The 23221-nt window shown below is 50.4% G+C and overlaps 2 protein-coding genes across 2 annotated transcripts; one reads left to right on the forward strand and one right to left on the reverse strand.

The window, feature by feature from the left end:
* Window positions 1–7327: 7327 nt before the first annotated feature.
* Window positions 7328–9959, reverse strand: HPDL (4-hydroxyphenylpyruvate dioxygenase like). Its single transcript, XM_048498193.1, has 2 exons — window positions 9864–9959; window positions 7328–8643 (listed from the first exon to the last, which is right to left on the reverse strand). The coding sequence occupies exon 2, from the start codon at window positions 8590–8592 to the stop codon at window positions 7393–7395; it is 1200 nt and encodes a 399-aa protein (XP_048354150.1). The 5' UTR covers window positions 8593–8643; window positions 9864–9959; the 3' UTR covers window positions 7328–7392.
* Window positions 9960–13196: 3237 nt separating this feature from the next.
* On the forward strand, window positions 13197–22276 carry LOC125433524 (selenoprotein Pb-like). Its single transcript, XM_048498107.1, has 5 exons — window positions 13197–13450; window positions 17167–17401; window positions 17740–17952; window positions 20839–20977; window positions 21452–22276. The coding sequence occupies exons 2-5, from the start codon at window positions 17187–17189 to the stop codon at window positions 21686–21688; spliced, it is 804 nt and encodes a 267-aa protein (XP_048354064.1). The 5' UTR covers window positions 13197–13450; window positions 17167–17186; the 3' UTR covers window positions 21689–22276.
* The last annotated feature ends 945 nt before the right edge of the window (window positions 22277–23221 follow it).

The raw sequence follows: 23221 nt of genomic DNA on the forward strand, positions 1-23221 counted from the left end.
GGGGGTGGGGGGGGGGGGGGGTGGGGGGGGGGGGGGGTGGGGGGGGGGGGGGGTGGGGGGGGGGGGGGGTGGGGGGGGGGGGGGGTGGGGGGGGGGGGGGGTGGGGGGGGGGGGGGGTGGGGGGGGGGGGGGGTGGGGGGGGGGGGGGGTGGGGGGGGGGGGGGGTGGGGGGGGGGGGGGGTGGGGGGGGGGGGGGGTGGGGGGGGGGGGGGGTGGGGGGGGGGGGGGGTGGGGGGGGGGGGGGGTGGGGGGGGGGGGGGGTGGGGGGGGGGGGGGGTGGGGGGGGGGGGGGGTGGGGGGGGGGGGGGGTGGGGGGGGGGGGGGGTGGGGGGGGGGGGGGGTGGGGGGGGGGGGGGGTGGGGGGGGGGGGGGGTGGGGGGGGGGGGGGGTGGGGGGGGGGGGGGGTGGGGGGGGGGGGGGGTGGGGGGGGGGGGGGGTGGGGGGGGGGGGGGGTGGGGGGGGGGGGGGGTGGGGGGGGGGGGGGGTGGGGGGGGGGGGGGGTGGGGGGGGGGGGGGGTGGGGGGGGGGGGGGGTGGGGGGGGGGGGGGGTGGGGGGGGGGGGGGGTGGGGGGGGGGGGGGGTGGGGGGGGGGGGGGGTGGGGGGGGGGGGGGGTGGGGGGGGGGGGGGGTGGGGGGGGGGGGGGGTGGGGGGGGGGGGGGGTGGGGGGGGGGGGGGGTGGGGGGGGGGGGGGGTGGGGGGGGGGGGGGGTGGGGGGGGGGGGGGGTGGGGGGGGGGGGGGGTGGGGGGGGGGGGGGGTGGGGGGGGGGGGGGGTGGGGGGGGGGGGGGGTGGGGGGGGGGGGGGGTGGGGGGGGGGGGGGGTGGGGGGGGGGGGGGGTGGGGGGGGGGGGGGGTGGGGGGGGGGGGGGGTGGGGGGGGGGGGGGGTGGGGGGGGGGGGGGGTGGGGGGGGGGGGGGGTGGGGGGGGGGGGGGGTGGGGGGGGGGGGGGGTGGGGGGGGGGGGGGGTGGGGGGGGGGGGGGGTGGGGGGGGGGGGGGGTGGGGGGGGGGGGGGGTGGGGGGGGGGGGGGGTGGGGGGGGGGGGGGGTGGGGGGGGGGGGGGGTGGGGGGGGGGGGGGGTGGGGGGGGGGGGGGGTGGGGGGGGGGGGGGGTGGGGGGGGGGGGGGGTGGGGGGGGGGGGGGGTGGGGGGGGGGGGGGGTGGGGGGGGGGGGGGGTGGGGGGGGGGGGGGGTGGGGGGGGGGGGGGGTGGGGGGGGGGGGGGGTGGGGGGGGGGGGGGGTGGGGGGGGGGGGGGGTGGGGGGGGGGGGGGGTGGGGGGGGGGGGGGGTGGGGGGGGGGGGGGGTGGGGGGGGGGGGGGGTGGGGGGGGGGGGGGGTGGGGGGGGGGGGGGGTGGGGGGGGGGGGGGGTGGGGGGGGGGGGGGGTGGGGGGGGGGGGGGGTGGGGGGGGGGGGGGGTGGGGGGGGGGGGGGGTGGGGGGGGGGGGGGGTGGGGGGGGGGGGGGGTGGGGGGGGGGGGGGGTGGGGGGGGGGGGGGGTGGGGGGGGGGGGGGGTGGGGGGGGGGGGGGGTGGGGGGGGGGGGGGGTGGGGGGGGGGGGGGGTGGGGGGGGGGGGGGGTGGGGGGGGGGGGGGGTGGGGGGGGGGGGGGGTGGGGGGGGGGGGGGGTGGGGGGGGGGGGGGGTGGGGGGGGGGGGGGGTGGGGGGGGGGGGGGGTGGGGGGGGGGGGGGGTGGGGGGGGGGGGGGGTGGGGGGGGGGGGGGGTGGGGGGGGGGGGGGGTGGGGGGGGGGGGGGGTGGGGGGGGGGGGGGGTGGGGGGGGGGGGGGGTGGGGGGGGGGGGGGGTGGGGGGGGGGGGGGGTGGGGGGGGGGGGGGGTGGGGGGGGGGGGGGGTGGGGGGGGGGGGGGGTGGGGGGGGGGGGGGGTGGGGGGGGGGGGGGGTGGGGGGGGGGGGGGGTGGGGGGGGGGGGGGGTGGGGGGGGGGGGGGGTGGGGGGGGGGGGGGGTGGGGGGGGGGGGGGGTGGGGGGGGGGGGGGGTGGGGGGGGGGGGGGGTGGGGGGGGGGGGGGGTGGGGGGGGGGGGGGGTGGGGGGGGGGGGGGGTGGGGGGGGGGGGGGGTGGGGGGGGGGGGGGGTGGGGGGGGGGGGGGGTGGGGGGGGGGGGGGGTGGGGGGGGGGGGGGGTGGGGGGGGGGGGGGGTGGGGGGGGGGGGGGGTGGGGGGGGGGGGGGGTGGGGGGGGGGGGGGGTGGGGGGGGGGGGGGGTGGGGGGGGGGGGGGGTGGGGGGGGGGGGGGGTGGGGGGGGGGGGGGGTGGGGGGGGGGGGGGGTGGGGGGGGGGGGGGGTGGGGGGGGGGGGGGGTGGGGGGGGGGGGGGGTGGGGGGGGGGGGGGGTGGGGGGGGGGGGGGGTGGGGGGGGGGGGGGGTGGGGGGGGGGGGGGGTGGGGGGGGGGGGGGGTGGGGGGGGGGGGGGGTGGGGGGGGGGGGGGGTGGGGGGGGGGGGGGGTGGGGGGGGGGGGGGGTGGGGGGGGGGGGGGGTGGGGGGGGGGGGGGGTGGGGGGGGGGGGGGGTGGGGGGGGGGGGGGGTGGGGGGGGGGGGGGGTGGGGGGGGGGGGGGGTGGGGGGGGGGGGGGGTGGGGGGGGGGGGGGGTGGGGGGGGGGGGGGGTGGGGGGGGGGGGGGGTGGGGGGGGGGGGGGGTGGGGGGGGGGGGGGGTGGGGGGGGGGGGGGGTGGGGGGGGGGGGGGGTGGGGGGGGGGGGGGGTGGGGGGGGGGGGGGGTGGGGGGGGGGGGGGGTGGGGGGGGGGGGGGGTGGGGGGGGGGGGGGGTGGGGGGGGGGGGGGGTGGGGGGGGGGGGGGGTGGGGGGGGGGGGGGGTGGGGGGGGGGGGGGGTGGGGGGGGGGGGGGGTGGGGGGGGGGGGGGGTGGGGGGGGGGGGGGGTGGGGGGGGGGGGGGGTGGGGGGGGGGGGGGGTGGGGGGGGGGGGGGGTGGGGGGGGGGGGGGGTGGGGGGGGGGGGGGGTGGGGGGGGGGGGGGGTGGGGGGGGGGGGGGGTGGGGGGGGGGGGGGGTGGGGGGGGGGGGGGGTGGGGGGGGGGGGGGGTGGGGGGGGGGGGGGGTGGGGGGGGGGGGGGGTGGGGGGGGGGGGGGGTGGGGGGGGGGGGGGGTGGGGGGGGGGGGGGGTGGGGGGGGGGGGGGGTGGGGGGGGGGGGGGGTGGGGGGGGGGGGGGGTGGGGGGGGGGGGGGGTGGGGGGGGGGGGGGGTGGGGGGGGGGGGGGGTGGGGGGGGGGGGGGGTGGGGGGGGGGGGGGGTGGGGGGGGGGGGGGGTGGGGGGGGGGGGGGGTGGGGGGGGGGGGGGGTGGGGGGGGGGGGGGGTGGGGGGGGGGGGGGGTGGGGGGGGGGGGGGGTGGGGGGGGGGGGGGGTGGGGGGGGGGGGGGGTGGGGGGGGGGGGGGGTGGGGGGGGGGGGGGGTGGGGGGGGGGGGGGGTGGGGGGGGGGGGGGGTGGGGGGGGGGGGGGGTGGGGGGGGGGGGGGGTGGGGGGGGGGGGGGGTGGGGGGGGGGGGGGGTGGGGGGGGGGGGGGGTGGGGGGGGGGGGGGGTGGGGGGGGGGGGGGGTGGGGGGGGGGGGGGGTGGGGGGGGGGGGGGGTGGGGGGGGGGGGGGGTGGGGGGGGGGGGGGGTGGGGGGGGGGGGGGGTGGGGGGGGGGGGGGGTGGGGGGGGGGGGGGGTGGGGGGGGGGGGGGGTGGGGGGGGGGGGGGGTGGGGGGGGGGGGGGGTGGGGGGGGGGGGGGGTGGGGGGGGGGGGGGGTGGGGGGGGGGGGGGGTGGGGGGGGGGGGGGGTGGGGGGGGGGGGGGGTGGGGGGGGGGGGGGGTGGGGGGGGGGGGGGGTGGGGGGGGGGGGGGGTGGGGGGGGGGGGGGGTGGGGGGGGGGGGGGGTGGGGGGGGGGGGGGGTGGGGGGGGGGGGGGGTGGGGGGGGGGGGGGGTGGGGGGGGGGGGGGGTGGGGGGGGGGGGGGGTGGGGGTGGGGCGGCGTGGGCGGGGGGGGGGGGGGGCGGCGGGGGCGGCGGGGGGGGGGGGGGGTGTTCAACCAAAAAAGCCTTTTATTTCTGCTCTATGGAATTCCTTACAATTCTTCAATAGAATCTGTACCAAAGACTCGTTACAACAGATATATATCTAGAAATGGAGATGGCTGCTCTCAGAAATGTGGAATGATGCCCATTCCACAGTTCTCCCTTTAGTTTCCAGAATTTAATAGAATTATTTGCATCCTCAGCCAAATACTTAATGTTCTAACTAAACTGTGTAACCAAAAAGTGGTTTGGTAAATGTGTGTTAAAGGTGTAACTAAGGCTCATTCCGCACACGCAGAATAATGCACTTTCAAGCTGCTTTCAGGGCTCTTTGAAGCTGTGCGGAATGGCAAAAACAGTTGTGAAAGCAGCTTGAAAGTGCATTATTTTGCGTGTGCGGAATGAGCCTAAGATACTTAAAGCAGCTTGGAAACATCTAAAAACATTTTCAACAAGCGGCTATTAACTGAGGTGCTATAAATTCCACATTAATTTGACTCACAGAAGGGGTTATGTTAGTTCCTCAATATGCAGTACTGAAAGGAAAGATCATTGAAGTCAGTTTTGCTCCTATCTGGCATGATGCAGACAAGGAGAACATGGTCTGAAATACCAACTCCCTTATACCTTGTTTTTTTAACATCTATCCTCTTTGTGTCAATAAATTATGTATGAATTGGTTTTGTAGTTTGATTTGGACCAGCAAACTACCTACAATCTCTGACAGGCAGATATATTTTACCAACTTTTTCTCTCTGGAGTGACAAGATTTTGAAGAAAAAGTTCAGTAGAAGAGTTCACCCAACAAAGAAATGAGCTTTTCTCAGTTGACCAGGCCAAGGAGACAGCACGGTTTTAGGTGAGATTCTCTCTCTGTAGTCTGCTTCAGTGCAAGATCTTTTGGTCAGATTACAGGATGTTTAAAAACTCCCCTAGTGATAATCACAATTTTGAAGTAGGGTTTTTACTAACATCTGGAACTGAAAGTCTTTACTTTTTTTTGGTTTTTAAAATTGAAAGAAGTTTACTTTGTCTTTTAAAGACCTTATTCCAACAGCAATGCCTGGGATAAAATTCTGAAAGGAAGAGGTTGTTTTAACCTTTTGTAAACTTATCTCCAGCATATCCTCAGTTTTGTACAACTTTTCATGCTGGAGTCACCTCTGACCCATTTAACCTAAGTAAAACATCAAAACATAGAGTTGCATTGGGAAAGCAGCTTGAAAATAACTATCCAGTACTAAAAGAGCACACCTAACAGACAATGTGAATTATGACTTAAATTGTTAATATTGCTGTTTTGATACTCTTACATCTCTAAACATTCAGGATGCACAAGAAGTACACTTTTTTTGGACTGAAGGAAATTAAACAAACTACTAATAGTTCAAGTAGCAGTTTAAAAATTAAGCCATGTCTACTTTCTTTTGCAGTGGTGCTCAGAACTATGTTTTGTGTCATTAAATGCTGCTGCTTCTGAGTTCCAAAACAACATTTGGGTGAGCATCAGGTTGTTGTTTTCCTTTTTCTGTGTGATATTTCTGAGGGGCCCTTGGGCCTACAAGCCTAGATAAAAATATGGTTTCACTTATCCCACACTTGTTCCAGTGCGGGCTTGCTAACAAAGGCACACTTGATTGTGTTCCTGGGCTTGTTAACTGAGATACAGTTAGGAAAGAAGATACAGTCTTATTTTGTTTGTCTGGCAAAACCATGTTTGCTATTCTTAGCAAACTAAATCTGTAAAGATAGGAGGAGGGAAGGAAGAATACATTAGTTCCTGGTCATGTTAACTGTAATGGCCTGTAAACAATAGATCTGCTTGCAAATCATGACGTCTTCTCCCAGGATGATCTAGGGCCAATGAACCATGCTCTCTAGGTAACGATGCAAACTTTGAACTAAACACACTAAACTTTGAACTAAACAAACTAAAGCTTTCATTAGTGATCTGCACTCAGACTATTGAAAAGGCATCATAACAAGGGCCCTTTGCAGAAGGGGCTCCTTTGATTACAAACTATTATGTAAATATTAAGACAAATTCTAGTAGTCTTGCACAGGGAACTGTCTTATAGTCAAATTTCATGTGTCTGGATCTGCTACTAGAAAACTGACACATTCCCCAAAAGGGGTTACCAACAGATAATTTGGTGTGAATATATGTTCAGCTTTGTGTTATGGTATGTAAAAGGTACAATCATTACTGAAAGAAGTCATTATTTGCTGCATTTAGAGCAATAGAAAATGGATAAAAGACAGCTGGAAAAAGGGACAACTTTCCATTCTATTCTCAGGGTGAGAATAACTGGTCTCTTGCAGGATAAATGACAACTGAAAAGGCTTAATTTGTGGGGCAATTTTGAAGGCATTTACTATCGTCCGATTCCCAAAGGAATCTCCAAACCTCAAAAGAATTTGCATGGGTTTTCTTAATTCTCGATTCCAGTGCTAGCCATTTCTGGAACATAGAACATGGATATCATGGCTTAAGGCCTCTGCATTTCAGTACTAAGATTGTTGTACAGCTAAGGCCAATTTTACACACAATCTTCATCATGTCATCATCACAAAACTTCATTGCTGGGGTAAGTTCCTGTATTACACAAGTAATATGTAGAAGATCTGATTATGTACATCATCCAGATTGCAGGCATACTTCCTACACCAGTATAAATAGAACTGATACAGGTGTAACTTTCTATGATTTAGGTAATCTTCTTGATCAGAACTTCAGTACATATTATTGATATGATGGGAAGAACCAACCAGGGAAGCACATTTGTGGTAGCAACCACATCACAAAGGCCCAACAATTAGGCCCAATAATTGCATAATGTAATGTTCATTCTTGTAGCAGCCTAAATAGACCAGATTAGCCTGAGCTTGGAGCGAAGCAGGATTGATCATGATTAGTATTTGGATAGGAGACCACCAAAGAAAACTTGGGCTGTTATACAGAGGAAGGCAATGATAGATCAACAATGCTCAGCGTGGTGTAGTGGTTAAGAGCAGATGCACTCTAATCTGGAGTTTGGTTCTCCACTCTGCCACTTGAGCTGTGGAGGCTTATCTGGTGAATCAGATTAGCTTGTGCACTTCAACACATGCCAGCTGGGTGACCTTGAGCTAGTCACAGTTCTTCAGAGCTCTCTCAGTCCCACCTACCTCTTAGGGTGTTTGTTGTTGGGGGGGGGGGGAGGGAAAGGAGATTGTGAGCCCCTTTGAGACTCCTTATAGGAGAGAAAGGGGGGATATAAATCCAAACTCTTCTTCTTTTACCTTAAAAATCACACGAAGGGGTTGCCATAAATTGGTTATGACTTGAAAGTACTTTATTATTATTAAAGTTCATCCTTAAGAAATTGAAGTCAGTCTCTACTGCTTGTCCATATAGTTCTGTACTGCTTGCCAGAGAGCACGGATGTTTCTCTCACCAAAACCTATAGCCCCACTTCGTTCTATGAGCTCTAGGAAGAATGTGTCCTCTGCAAAGAGAGGTTTAGTGAATATCTGCATCAGGTATTGTTTACCATGGACGCCTGGGCTGATGCTGCTGCTTTCCTCAGCTACTTCAGAATCCAGGAGAATGCCATAGTGTTCCAGAAGCTGAGGATCCTGCCCAACTTGCTGCATCTCTTTCGCCCTGTTGTTGTCACTGTAGTAGGTTATGGGTGGTTCTACAAAGCTTGCACCAGACTTTGCCATGGCTGCAGCAGTTCTTATGATATCTGATGTGTAGAGTGCCACATGTTGAATGCCAGCCCCTCCATGTTGCTCTAAGAAAGTATCTACCTGATTTTTTCTTTGCTGTGGCAATGACTCAGCCAGAACAAGCTTACAGTCATGATCTAACTGAGTCAAGCCGCTCCCACTGCAATGCATGGCAGTAAGACGGAGGCCCATGCCAGCTCCCCGGATACTATACCCTTCAGCAGCAGCATCTTGTTGGTGGACAAAGAAGCGCTGGAAACCAAAACATTTCTTGTACCAATCTAGTATTGCTTGAGAACTACCTGGGGTACAAGCATAGGTGATGTGGTCAAAATGTGTGACCTCCCTATCTCTTCTAAAGTCTTTAGAGGAACCCTCTACACCAAGAAAGCCAGGCAGGAAAAGCCCACAATACTGTGATCGGTCAAGCAGAGTGTGGCTGATATTGCCCAAAATGGATCTCACCACTGCATAAGTGACACAACCACCCTCATCTGCGACATTAGTAGGAGGGATAAGGATTTGGCAGCCTTGTTCCTGAAGGCTCTGGGAGACACCAGGTACGTTCTCCATCTCAAAGCAAATGTTGGAAGCTGTGCTGACTGCATGCTTCAGATCCACATCATACAAAAACCTTTGATCCTTGCAGGGATCAGAAGAAAACTTCGGTGGGACTTCCCTGGCTGCCTTCAGCCTCTCATTGACAATAAAGACAGCAGCTCCTCTTCTCAGTGCCAGTTGCTTGCTCGATGCAGTCACTCGTGCAGCAAACAGTTCAAAGCCAAACTTTTGTACTAGGTTCTTGGCCAGTTGCTGCTTCTCAGGAACATGGAAACCAATGTAGCACAACTGCTTCACAGACATAATGCAGTTGGAAGGGGTAGTGGGATGCAATACACAATTTTTCTGTCAGATCTACAGAAAAATAAAAGAAAGCAAACTCCGTGGTTAGATGACAAGGTCAGATGGAGACTGCTGACATTCCAGGGAAAGTGTCCCAACTTTCATATGGGAAGTGTGAGAAAGGAAAAGCTCTATGGGACCTCCCCTTCTGATTCCATGTTATCAAAAAGCCAAAGGAAACTAGAACTGGTCTGTGAAACTGACCAATTGGCTAATTAAAATATTCACCTGCATAAATTAGCACCCTGTTCCCTAGGTTGTATGGGACAGGATCTAGCCAACTTATTATTTTATTTATTTTAAAATAAACTTAAATAAGCAGCCATCAATAACTTTCCTTAGATAAAAGACACTTTGTAGTCTTGGTTTCTCCATTCCTCTCTCCCATCTTAGACAGAGAACAGCGAGCAAAAGATTTAGCTAGTCCTAACAACTGGACAACACCAACTTAGACTAGGACATTATGGAGATGATATAGTCTTCTTTTCTCCTCCACACATTACACCTAGTTTGCATTTTGTACAACATAATTGGGGAGGGAGCTCGTGGAACGAGTGCTGAAGGCTTTCTGGCGTTGCTATATTAACTCTGGTGGGTTCCAGAAATCACATTCCAGAAAGCGTGGTCACCACGTGGTCATCAGAAGCAGCCGCGTGGCTTCCATGCGCTCTTAGGTTCTGTATACAGCAAGCAAGCCTACTATTTCACGCTTCAGCTAGAAACGCTCTGGCTTGTCCCCAGTCACTTTGCTTAAAGAAGGCTAAAGACACCGGGTTAATAATGAGCAATCCTTAAATGGGGCAGGGATGAGTAGCTCGTCGTTCCCAAGGCTGCTTTAACCAGTTTCCGGAATGTGCAGCAACAGATGTCAAGTCACATTCAGCAATGAATGAAATGCTGCTTTCGTTCCAGGATTTCCCGCACACGTCAATCGCGTTAAACTACATTTCTAGTTCAAACCGGTTGTGCTAATCTGCTTGCTAAACTTGAATTCTTCCAAAAACTCCTAATCGGTCCTCTCCGACCTTTTCCCTCATCAGTCCTCAATTCCAGCCACTGAATAAACGCTGTTTTTGAAGGTCACTGCAATGCAGCAGGAGCTGATGGGAAATGTAGTCCGTGGACTGAGCATTACCTTCACACTTATTCTCTCTTTACTTCTGGGTCTACTCATCAGGAGCTGCCTGACAGTTTCCACCCTCACCCCCGTCCTTTCCCCCTTCACAACTTGCCTCAGGCCGTTTCCCTTTGTCTCGAATGTCTAATGCCGGCCGGTGCGGAAATCCTTATCATCTGCTGCAGCAAGCAGGGCGTAGAACTCCTCCTCCCGCCCCTGACTTGAATCTCAAGGAGGAGCTTCAAGGCATCCAGTCAGATATGCGGGGGAAGGAATATTTATCAAACTGTTCTTGAGGAACAGGAACTATCGTTGTAAATAATGAGTTTAAATGTCAGATGAACATGCTGGAACTGGGCTCCTCGTGCTTCAAAGCAAAAAGATGAAAGGACATGCATGCACTCGTCAAAGCGGGCTCTGGTTTAGGAAAGCTATGCCATTATTCGTTACACAAGACAAGAGAGCTGATTATGTTGGTTGCGGCAGACTAGCGTACCTGTCCCTCTAGAATGGGTTTGATGAGTGCTAATACCGCTGTAGTTATAGTGTGAGGTATTTTTTTATCGTAAGAAAAACAACTCAGCACCGTTCCAATTCATGAAATGTATCTTAATAGCAGGACCTTATTGGAAGAGCCAGCAAGGTGCACTGCTTAAGAGCTCTGGATTCTAACCTAGAGAAGGGAGTTCAATTTCCCACTCCTCCCCATGGAGTCAGCAGGGTAACCTTGGACCAGTCACAGTTCTCTCAGAACTCTCAACCAATATGGAGGCAAGCAATAGCCAACCACCTCTAAATGTCTCTTGCCATGAAAACACTATGGGGTCACAATTTGTTAGGTGTTACTTGATGGCACTTTATACAGACATGGAACCTATTGAATACACACACACACACAATTATGCTAAAAATTCTAAGATCTCAAGAAGCACAGAAATAATCAGTACAAAAACATTCACCCATTCTGAGATTAGCAATACTGATCCATCCTGATTAGGAACCTTCCTGACCATTTGGGGATGCAGGAGCCTGAATCTTGCATACACTTACAAGACAGTGATTACATCTAAGGAGAGGATAGATGTGTAATGTGAACAGAGGGCCAGGGTGAGTCTTTAAAACTGCATGTTTTTTTCCTGATTTCATATTCTATCCTCTCAATACTCAGCATTTACCATTTCTCCTATGACAGCAATGCACTTTATTAATTAACTGACTAATTCACATCTATGTTTGTTCCCATTTGCTTCCTTTGACTGTTGGGTTTATTCATTTCAGTGTAGCTTTAATTGTAGCTGTTTGGCTCCAATGAATATGCTCCTCTTGAATGGCTATTAGTTTCTACTGAAAGCTTGTTTTTCTGTGCAGGGGTTCTGCCCTATGACAGAAGGGCGGTCAGTCATCACATTACAGAAACATCTCATACAATGATTAGTTTCAAGGTCATGTACAGCCAGTGCCTCAGCTAGCGTTAACATAAAAAGTAACCAATTACTTTTGAATTAGATGATCTGACTGTGGCCTGATTAAGATTTGCTGCTCTGTACTTTGGGGTTGCTTCCATACTAGCTGTTTAATCTGCAATTGTCATAGTTCATTCACTGAGTTTTAACAAAGAACTCAGACAACACAATTAATAGCTCTGCAAAACTAATGAACAAGTTGGAAATTGCTTTTAAAAGCAGAACTATTTCCTCTGGATAAATATTTAGAGGAGTAGGATTTTTAAAATACCCTGCTTTTCCCTCTCTTGCAGGAGCCCCGTGGTGCAGAGTGGTAAACTGCAGTACTGCAGTCAATGCTCTGCTCATGACCTGAGTTTGATTCCTAAGAGAAGTCATGTTCAGGTAGCTGGCTCAAGCTTGACTCACCCTTCAGTCCTCCTGAGGTTGGTCAAATGAGTACCCAGCTTGCTGGGGGTAAAGTGCAGACAACTGGGAGGGCAATGGCATTCCCCCCCTCCCCCATTTCACACAGACCAGACCCAAAGAGTTGCTACTGGATACAAGTAATCATCAGTATGGGATCCCACAGGGCACAATCCTGTCCCCCATGCTGTTCAATCTTTATGTGAAGTCCTTGGATCAAACATAATCTGTCTATTAAATGTCATGAAATGAAACACCCTGTGAGGTGGGTGGGGCTGAGAGAGCTTGGAAAAGCTGTGACTAGCCCAAGGTCACCCAGCTGGCGTGTGTGGGAGTGTACAGGCTAATCTGAATTCCCCAGATAAGCCTTCACAACTCAAGCGGCAGAGCTGGGAATCAAACCCGGTTCCTCCAGATCAGAGTGCACCTGCTCTTAGCCACTACGCCACTGCTGCTCACTATGTTCAATAAAACATCAACATAAAACTCGCATATATATTTGTTAATAGCAACAATATTAGCCTTAAAGACTTAAGAGTTAAAAATGGTGCCCAGTAGTGGTCCCTCATTTTAATTTAGATGGGTTCAATGAAGAAATCATTTTCAATCAGGATGGGATTAATCCTGAAAGGAATAATGGAGAAACCTAAGAGACAACAAGGAAGCATGAGGTCTAACTTGGATCCTTCAGAAAGGATTGGGGAAGGAACCACAATGGGAAAGGGAAGATGAGAACAAGGAAAAAGAAGAAAAGAAGGACAGGAGAGAAAGAGAAGGAGGAGAAAAAGGGAGAGGTAGGGGGGAAGAAAAGGGGAAGGGAAGAGAATAGAAGAAGAAAGAAGGGATACCAGCTGATAAAGGCAGTCTCTGTTCTCAACCTTAGGCCTGGTGGAACATTTCCATCTTACAGGCCCTGTGGAATTGAACAGGACCTGTAAGATGGGATGAGATAGGGGTGCTCATCCCCTCCTCCTCCCTATGCTGGCTTCCACCAGCCAGGATGGACACAGATCAAGGATGCAAATGATACAACATTAAGAAGAAGAAGTTCAGAAGTGTTAGACCTCTACTTTCAACTTTCCTTTCAACTGGGCAATGCAAATGTGCCCTGGTAGTGGAAGTAGCCTGACAAAGATAATCCCACATTTACTTTAAGGATAAACAGTTTATTGTTCAATCTGTTCCTTCGATCATTTTGAAGATAAAAGTTTAGGAAGTTCATGCCAGAACAGGAGACACTAAGAAATTCCAACTTCCATACATTTAATATTTAAATATCTTATCATGCACAGCTGATCTTGGTTGTTGCAGCTGCTATTGTCTTTTGTCGGTACCTGAAGGAAAACTAGCAGCATGCCAACAATTGAAGAAATGCAAGTTGAATGTAAGAACATGGTACACCTCTGGAACTTGCTTCTCAATGTACTTGCTTCTTGTTGCTGCTTGATGGGTCTTGCTCAGTACTGCACCACTTGGATGTAACTGGAAACTGTCAGGCAGCTTGCTAGTGCTCTGGAGGGGAACAATGTTTTCCTAGTACTGAAAGATATCTCTTCACCACTACACTTGCTCTCCCTGAGTAAACAAGTACTGTTGGGTGATTGGCAGTGATAAGCACCAAGCATCTTGCTAAGCGATGCTTCAGGGACATCTGAGTGGGTAACTGCCAGTTCAACACCCCACCCCTATCTCACCCCTTTTGGGTGGAGAGAATTGGAATGGGAGATAAAGCATGCTGGGGCCAGCCTACGGACAGAAATCCTACCTAGATGGTAGAAATCATCGTTCTTTAAAAGGATGGCATAGAACAACAGCTGGAGTCACCAAGGAAAAGGTATATTATCACCTTAATAGGAATTCTATGTGTGAATTAACTGGGGAGGGTGCCATCTGGGTCAGATTCTGTCAGTGGTCAAGTTATCTAGCTGTGAGATTTGTCACAAGGGAGTAAGAGATAAAAGAGATAAAAGAGAAGGGGGAAGGATGTTAGAAATCTCTATATCTCCTTGGTTAAAGTCCTACTGGTTTCCTGAGGCATAAGACCAATAAGGTTTGATAGGAATGGCCTTAGGTTTGGGTTTGCCAGCTGCTTGGAGAAGAAAATGTCCTGTCCTTTTAACAGAGGCTGAATAAGACATAATTTATCAGGTGATGTTACTCACCTCCATGGTATGAAAAGCTTTGGCTGTCCATTTACACCGAATAAGCCTCTATTAAGTACACAGGATCTTTATTACCAGATCTGTTGGTAAACCTAATTAGTTTACATGAATGAGAATGCAGACAGTTTTGATACAAAGAAGAACCTATTGTATCTCTTTAATCAAAACCTCAGTGCTGATTCCCACAGCCTAAGACTCAGGACTTTAGAGACATAGTAAGGCGAGGTGTTTGTGTGAAGGAGACGCAGATGCTGAGTTAGAGGTAGAAATTACAAACAATCCATGTCGTAGGGTTGTCAGGTCCCTCTTTGCCACTGGTTGGGATGGGGTTACCAGTTACAGGCTGGGAAATGCCTAGAGATTTGAACATGAAACCTGGGGAGAACAGGGATGATGTTTCATCTGCTTGCTCTTCACAGATATAGCCCTGGGCATCTAGAATAGAACTCCTTATGAAATCCATCTTCTTCTGATAATTTTTGCCTTAGTTTGAGGGTGTTAAATAATGGTGTAGAATTTTCCAGATATGCAAGATGCAGGTAACATCAAAGAGAGGAAAATGGGCAGTGCTTTATGAAAGAGGAAATGAAATCTAAGGACTGTCATAGTGGAGAAAAGATAGTGGCAGTTCCTTACTAGGATTACATGAGGGAATGAAGAGGGTGGTATTGTGTACTTCCCACCAATTCTTCATAAAGAGTTTCACTTGCAGATACAATGCAGAAAGTTTTGCTTCTATGGTGATTATTGAATTTACATTTGATTTCTTAGATCCACTTGCAAAGTTTACAGTTTTGACATGCACTGCAGACAATGTTGATTTTATCATGTGAAAATTGTTTTGGGGTCTATTTTGGACAAATATGTACCATTAGTACAATTAGCCTCTGTGTACTACAGGTGCAAAAATGCCCAAATAGGTTTTTCCATACATTATGGCATTAACTGTTCGGATATGGATTTCCTACCCTGTCATGTCTGAAACAAGCCTATGAAAAAGTTAATCCAGAATGATTTTTCAAGACAATATGAAAATTGAAATCAGCCTTTTCAGGGATATGTTAAAGTGGGCAACACTTATACAGAAATGCATGGTGGCTCCAATTCTGGCATAGTTTTACCCAAATATTCCTCACACAGCTACATATTTTAATACCTATGCAGTAACAATAAGCTTGAATCCAGGCTCATTTAAATTCGTTTCCAGAGTGTAATCCAAGATCCTTTTCTTTCTCAAGGTAATGTGAACATGAAACTGTGTGTTTTGTGTTCGCAGATTCCAGAAGGGGCACATTTTACACTCTTCAACTTCAATTTCTGCATTTAAAAATATTATTCATGTGAAATTGTGATTTTGAGTTTTCATAGACAATGTCTATGGCTGCAGTCCTAAGAACTTTGAAAGTAAGGACAGTAAAATAAAATGGAATCTACATCTAAGTAAATCTACTTTAGATTCCTCTCCCCTGAGCTGGAATGGGCAGGGCACTTCAGCAATAGTAAAAGAATGTCTGTTATTTTCCTCAGCTTCATACAAACATAAGAAAGGGGCTTTCTATATATACTTATTAACATGATTTGGGCCTAGGAAGGTTTTATGCAATATGTCCCCATGTGCTGCTTCTGAGATTGTCTTAAACTGGACTGAAACAGATGTGACTCATGGAACATATATAATCAGATCTCCCAAGAGGCTGTTAAGATGGGTTCAATTTTTGATTAGAGCTGTGGGGTAAGAAGATGGGGAGTTTAATTGTTTCAGTAGTCAGTTTGCCATTATCTGGAGAAAAAGAATTCCCTGTCTCTGACAGAAACTTAATAGGGTGCCATAAAAAAGCCTCAGCTGCCCATTTCCACACATTAAGCCTCTGTTAAAGGGTCAGGACATTCTCCAGACCTGCAGGCAGCCATGTCCAGTGCAATTTATCTCTGTCTCCCACAAACTGTTAATTCTACAGAAGGAAAAGAAATGACAGGGACCTGTACTGTAGCTGTGTTTTTCCCTTATAGAAGCTTCCCTCTGGTAAAAGGTTAGTTGTAGGTAGCCTTTTCACAGGATATGGGTGCTACATTTATTGGTGGTGTTTAAAAGAAATTATTGCAAAATGAGTAATTTCCTCATAACCAACACAAATTTTCATAGCCTTAACACCAGGTTTAGGAACTTTGTACATTTTGTGAATTGTCAGCATTGGAAATGCATTTAATTGTTTTTAAACTCTAAAGTTTTCACGTATTTATAATTAACATATTCCTTAAATAGACTTTCAGTTGTACACCCCTTTCTTAGTTACTCACTACCCTCTTTAAGCTTTTACAATCACCCACTCTGGAGCACCCTGCCATACTAAAACATGTTATCTAAAGAAGGATTGTTTCAGTATCACAGGGAGCAATATTATTTAAAAACCAACCACAGAGGAATGGAATTGGACAGGCCAAGAGAGTGGAATTTAGAGCACTACAAATATGCATCCACTATTTCTCATTTTGTCATTTTTTAAAAACAAGATACTTTTCTAGTCTAAAACAAGCTCTCATTCTTTAAACTGTAAAAATATTTTCTGAGTTGGGATGCTGGTTGTATGTAAGGCATAGGGTGTACAACTGAAAGTAGCAAATTTGAACTGAAAAAAATAGAAAGGGAAAGAAAAAATACTTTTTTTCTTGAAACATTTTTGGCTGAAAATGTTCAAAGTTTAGAAAACCCACTGCTTCTAACCTAGCTATGACCCTGGTTATATGCTCATGCCTTCAAAGCTTAATTAAATAGAACTGAATGAAATTAAATTAAAATCCAGTCAAACCTAATTAAAATCAGGGCTCCCTCCCCTTGCAGGTAATGTAAAACAAAATGTCAGGAGAACTGATTCTGCCATAAAAGATGCTGGGAAAAAAACTGATTGCAAGATCTCAGAAGTTCTGCATGTTGATGATACTGAATTTTACTAAATTGGAAGAATAGGTTATTTATATCACTATTCTGCTAGAAGAAAAAGCTCAGGGGAATGTTTATCAGGATCCATTTACACGTGGTTCGATTAAAATAGTTAATGTATTCCCTTCTACCACCTCTCTGATGCAAATGCTGTCTTCCAGGAATGGAGAAAACAAAAGTAATTATATAGTATATGCGTCCTCATTATAACCGAACAATGGCATGAATATGACACAAGGGGTCTCAGGGTCTCAAGCTTGGGTAGCTGCCATTTGACTACACCATCAGCATCTATTATTCACTTTTAGAAACAAGAGACCAGAAATATATGGATCTTTACAGATTAAGCTCAATTGAGTGTACTCAGAAGTAAATCTGCATGAGATTATTGCCAGACTCTGACCTGCAAAGGGAGTTCTTGTATTCTTAATCCTACTGTTTTTATCCTAGGCTGAAGAGAGGTGGAAAAGATGGGATGTTCCACCTTAGCCACAGCAGCCTTGCTGGTAGGACTGGTGATTACTGCCACACTGGCTGAAGTGGCTGAGAACAGGAGCCAAATATGCCAGCCTGCACCACTCTGGGAGATCAATGGGACAGTCCCAATGGATGGGATGGAAGGCCAGGTGACAGTAGTGGCACTGTTAAAAGCCAGTTGACAGTTTTGTCTCAAGCAAGCTGCCAGGTGAGTTCACTATCTGGAGAGGATTGACTGTTTCTGGGCCTGTAAGGGGTGGTGGTAGTGGAAGATGCAGTATCACATATATGTTAGAATTCACTAACATCATGTTGTATCACGAATTTGGATCAAGAAGGGGGGCGGAGCCCCATTTCCAGGCAGGGGTGGAGCCCCTCCCTGCGGTGGGGGGGGGCACTCAAGCAAGCCAGACACGTAATGGGGTTTTTTTGAGCCCATGAAACCCCCCCCCCCTTACCTACGTCCTTGCCTGGGTGTGTATGTCGAGGAAACGTCCAGTTGCCCTCCCTCAGTTCTTAAACGTTCTTGCTGTTTCTTACTACCAGCCTTGGCAGCTTGCAGAAGAAACTATCCCATGAAGGGATGGTCAATGTAAGTTTCATGATTGTGAATGAAAAGACTCCTTTTTCCCGGGCAATGTATTGGGAGCTCAAGCGGCATGCTCCCGAGGAAATCCCTGTTTACCAGCAGGAGATCTTGGAACCTGATGTCTGGAAAATTCTTGATGGGAACAAGGATGACTTCCTGATCTATGACAGGTCAGTACTTAAACTCATTCCCCCTACTGTCTTTATATCAAGGTAATGGAGAAGGATCTCTTTTTATGTATCTGTCATCAGAGCCCAAGCTCTGGACTTCTTAACGATCATGAACCATCAGGCTAATTTACAAGGCAGTTTGCTGGGTTAACAAATGACATCACTCTTCAGGACAAGGTGGATCTCCAAGAAATTGTCTAAACCTATACTTGTTACAAAATAGTCTAGGTGAAAAGCAACTAGTACAGTGTGCAGACAAGGAAGTGAAGGAAGGTAGCTGTGAGGATTATAGAACATGGTAGAAAATGGAATGCGAAATTCTTCAATATAGGATCTAAACTGCTGGTCTAAGGCTCTGATCTCTATTTTAACAGTGTGCCTGGCTACAGATTTAGGAATGGTCAAAGTTCACCTTCTTGCCCTTTTCTTCTTCATTTGACTGCATAGCTTATTTTCACACCTTTTCCCAAAGATGTTTTGGGGAAGGGAGAATGAGGAACTGGGGCAATTAGTGGTAACAAGTCGGGAAGTTCAAGAACTGCAAACTAACAAGTCAATGGAACCAGACAGTATTTGTCTTAGAGTTCTTCAAGAATTCAGATGGGAAATTGTTGAATTTCTAACAATGATATGTAATGTCCCTAAGATCAGCCTCTGTACCCATTCCAGGGTGGAGGGACACAGGAAATTCTTCCTGGCCCTTAAGTCTGTCCAGGTAAATTGATGGTATTATTAAAGATAGACTTATCAAGCATATTAGAAGGGCAAGCCTTGCTAAGCTAAATCCAACATGGCTTCTCCAAAGGTAGTTAATTTTTTAATCTTTTGAGTTTTTTGAAAGTGTCACTAAACATGTGGGCAGGAATGATTGTTTATTTGGACATTGTTTATTTGGATTTTCAAAAAGCTTTTGACAGTCCCCCACCAAAGACCACTAAGCAAACTTCATAGTCATGGAATGGAACAAAAGGACAAGTCTTCTTATGGACTGAATGCTGGCTAAAAAATAGGAAGCAGAGAGCAGGAATAAATTGTCAGTTCTCACAGTGGAGGGATGTGAGCAGTGAGGACCCTCCAGGATCTATGTTGGGACTGGTGTTTTTCAACCTGTTCATCAGTGACCTGGAGCTGGGGGTGAACAGAGAAGTGGTCAAGTTTGCAGATGACATCATAATACTCAGGGTGATTAAAACTAAAATGGATTGTGAAGAGCTCCAAAAGGATCTCTTCAAACTGGAGGAACGGGCATTAAAATGGCAAATGAAATTCAATGTGAGCAAGTGTAAAGTGTTGCTTATTGGGGCAAAAAAATCCCATCACAAATACACTGATTGAATCTGTACTGGCAGCAACAGACCAAGAAAGGATCTTGAGGAGGGAGTGGATAGCTCAATGAAAATGTCAACCCTGCAGTGAAAAGCAGAATTAGGCAAGGAATGGATAATAAAACTGCTGCAGTCATGCTGCTCTTATTCAAACCTACGATGTGAAGACACTTGAAATACTATATACCACCCCTTAAAAAGGACGTTGCAGAGCTTGAGAAGGTGCAGGAAAAAGTGATCAAAAATGGGCTAGTCAGTGGTGGGATCCAAAAATTTTAATAACACGTTCTGATGGTGGTGGGATTCAAACAGTGGCTCCGCCACACGAACGCACCTCCAGTTCCTATTGGGCAGGGAGGTTGCTTTAGTAACCCCTTCTCGACACTCATAAAAAATTAGTAACCACTTCTAGAGAAGTGGTGAAAACTGGTTGGATGGATCCCACCTCTGGGGCTAGTGCAACTGCCCTGTGAGGAGTGGTTAAACAGCTTGGGACTGTTTAGCTTAGAAAAAAGGTGGGTAAGGGGAGACATGATAGAGGTCTATAAAATTATGCACGGGGTAAAGAGAGGAGGCAGGGAGAAGCTTTTCTTCCCTCTCCCATAATAGTAAAATGTGAGATAATCTCCTGAAGATGAAGGATAAGAGATTCAAAACAGACAAAATGAAGTATTTCTTCACGTAAAACATAGTGAAATTGTGGAACTCCCTTGTCTTGGGATGTGGTAATGGCTTCCAACTTGGAGGACTTTAAGAGCTCCCAAAGGCATCTGGTGGACCACTGCGAGTAGCAGAGTGCTGGACTAGATGGACTCTGGTCTGATCCAGCAGGCTCTTTCTTATGTTCTCATGTTCTGAGTTCATGGAGGATAGAGCCATCCATGGCTACTAGTCAAAATGGCTACCAGTTATGACACATACATATTCTCTCCAGTATCAGAGGAGCATGCCTCTGATACTGAAGCCTCTTTAGCCTCTGTGAAATACAAACAGGATAATGCTGCTACAGTCATCTTGTTTGCAGGCTTCTAAAGGCACCTGGTTGGCTGCTGTATGAAAAGACTGCTGGACTTGATGGGCCTTGGTCTGATCCAGCGTGGCTTTTCTTGTGTTCATCTTGCCTACATAATACATTGATCAAAGGATATGAGAATTGTGTAAAGCTGCTTGCTGCTTTCTTTTCCAAATATCATTTGCAACAGAGGGCCTTGAACTTAGGCTGTTTGAAGAGACATCTAGGAAAAACTGTGGAGACTGTGTGCTTGCATTATATTATGCAACACACACTGGGGCAACTTGAAGACTGAGAACCAGAGCAGCATAAAACTTGAACACTTTAGCCTTTGAGTTGAGAGGCCAGTAGGTGAATGAGCTCCTGTGTCACTTTAGAACACTCCAACAAACTCACTGTTCTTACCAGGCAACTTTTTACCCTTATTCCTTTCTGACTTCATGGAAAACAGAAGGCCAGTTCACATCAGGTCAGATTCATTCCAGGTATGAAGGGATCCTGACACCAATTCTGTACACTTTTTGTCTTTCATGTCTTCTGGACTTATAGGTGCGGCAAGCTGACTTTCCATATCCGGTTGCCACACAGTTTCCTGCACTTCCCTTATGTTGAAGCTGCTGTACACCACACATACCACAAAGACTACTGTGGCAATTGTTCCTGGTACTATTCTAATAGCAACCAAGAGGTAGGAATTTGAACTCTCACCGCCTCCTCAAGCCACACTTTTGCTATTCAACTAAGTTTATTCATTCTATGTACACTTGTCCAGCCCGATTAGAAACTCTGAAAGATTCCTTTGTGTATTCTACTTACATCAAGGTGCAGAGGGTAGAAGGTAGAGGACTGCATATCTTTGTTCACTGCATCTCTGTGCTAGTCTAGTGTGGAGAAAATTGCAGCAGCCTGATGCTTTTTTCCCCAACCTCTGTCCTAGCAAGTTGGAAAAGATGCTGGGATACTGCAAAGCATCTGAACCATCTGAAATTATCATCTTAAACTCATGTTACACAGACAGGTGTCACATTTTAAATGAACTTACAGATAATACAGATGCAAATAACGCCTTTTCAAACCCATTGCACCAAATTTTGAATTGCAGATCTGTTTTCACCTTGAGGCCATTGGTATAATAAACTAGAACTTGATTTTATTTTCACAGATAAGTAGCACAGCAGAGACCAGTGCGATGACTACTGAGGCTTCCAGACACCATGACAAGAGCCACAACCATGCAGGAAAGAGCAAAGAGGCACCCAGCACTGTGGAGCACACGGTCCATCATTTCTCACATCATACAATGAACAGCAGCCGCAGGGTCATGGGTTTGGCCAGCACATACCAGCCAGTTCCACATAACCAGAGCCAACTGCAGAAACAGCAGGAAGCAGAACCTTAGTAAAACAGAATTTCACAAAGGCGACAACGACATTGTTGTAGAGCTCAGATGTCAAGCATTTTTATTCTCCATTTTGCTTGTCGTGGCAGTGTCCATCTTGCCTTTCCTCAAGTCACAAAAATGTCACAGCTTTTGCCTGCTAGGAAGCCAGGTTTGATCCCCTTTCATATGTCCTGCTTTTCTGGATTCAATGAAGTGTGCAGTGTAAACTAGAATACTCCAGTCACTGCAAACTGACACCTTACAGAAAAGCATGTCAAAGGAACTAGAGGGACAGGATCAGAAACCAGTATGGACCAGCAGCTGACTGACAGCATACAAAGAAATGAGATCAGAGCAGAGAATAGCTTTGTACTTAGAGCTCAAGGTTTGGTGCACTAAGATCCACTTGCAGATTGAAGTTGGTGACATAGAATTAGCTAAGTCTAGACTGTGTGGGGGATAAAGACACTTGACATACATAGAGAAGCAGAAAGATTTGAGGTCAGGCTTGGGTAAAAGTAATGTGTGTTGAAATGGAAAAGTAAATCCACCAGCATTATCCGCCAAAAATTGTACCCTGGTAGAAATAAATCCTTTGAAATTTTATACTTGTGGAGTCTTTATAAATGTGAATGCTGTCCTTTGTTTCAAACACATCTTGCCACTGAAGCATAGTGTTAGCTTCAGGATACAGAGAATGTTGAGGCTGTCCCATAGGATAGCTGCATAAGGAATACTAGATAAACCTTATTTGGGATACTCCAGATGAAATGCCACCTGTTATATCAGCACTTAAGTATTTGCGGCTTTATACAATAGGTTGGTTCAGATGTAACATTATGAAAACAAGCCTAACATATTTTCAGGCTTCTCTTCTCTTGTGCATGCCCAGTTAATTTAGATTTCTAGCTTTAATGCAAACCACAATTTACTATTACATCTAAGCACTTAACTGATAGTTTGCATTTTCACTTCTCACCAGGAATCCAAACAATTGCTTAATCTTTGTTTAGAATACTGATTTTCAAGGGGAAAACAAATCAAAGTTGCAGGTCCAGATGGAAGACTAGGCATTGCTGCAAAGTTGGAACTAAATACTCACACATGAGAGAGAAGAGGGAGTGGGAGAAAGTGTGTAAACCAGATGATATGCCAAGCTCATTCATTTAGCAAGGAACCACAGTTTGCCATTACATGTCAGTGAGTCTTACCAAGTGAGACTAGACACTTTTGTCCCAGTAAAATCAAAAGAACTTCATGTTAACAATAATAGGTCAGTACCTACAATCAATGCCAATCTGCATCAATACACTGCCCATTTTCTCAAAAGAAACTGTAGTAAAAACAACCTGCTGAGATGTATTGTCAAAGGCTTTCATGGCTGCAATGAACTGGTTATGGTGGGTTTTCTGGGCTATGTGGCCATGGGCTGGGGTTTTTATCTCCTAACATTTTGTTTACATCTGTGGCTGGCATCTGCAGACACATGTCACAGTTGAGAATACAGTGACAATTCTCCATCAGCTGTTCAACGCTTTTCCCTTGTAAACC

This window comes from Sphaerodactylus townsendi, linkage group LG05 (assembly GCF_021028975.2).
Source record: "Sphaerodactylus townsendi isolate TG3544 linkage group LG05, MPM_Stown_v2.3, whole genome shotgun sequence".
NCBI classification, from domain to species: domain Eukaryota; kingdom Metazoa; phylum Chordata; class Lepidosauria; order Squamata; family Sphaerodactylidae; genus Sphaerodactylus; species Sphaerodactylus townsendi.

Coding starts and splice junctions, on each gene's coding strand:
- HPDL (XM_048498193.1), bottom strand. CDS start 8,592: ATGTCTGTGAAGCAGTTGTGCTACATTGGTTTCCATGTTCCTGAGAAG.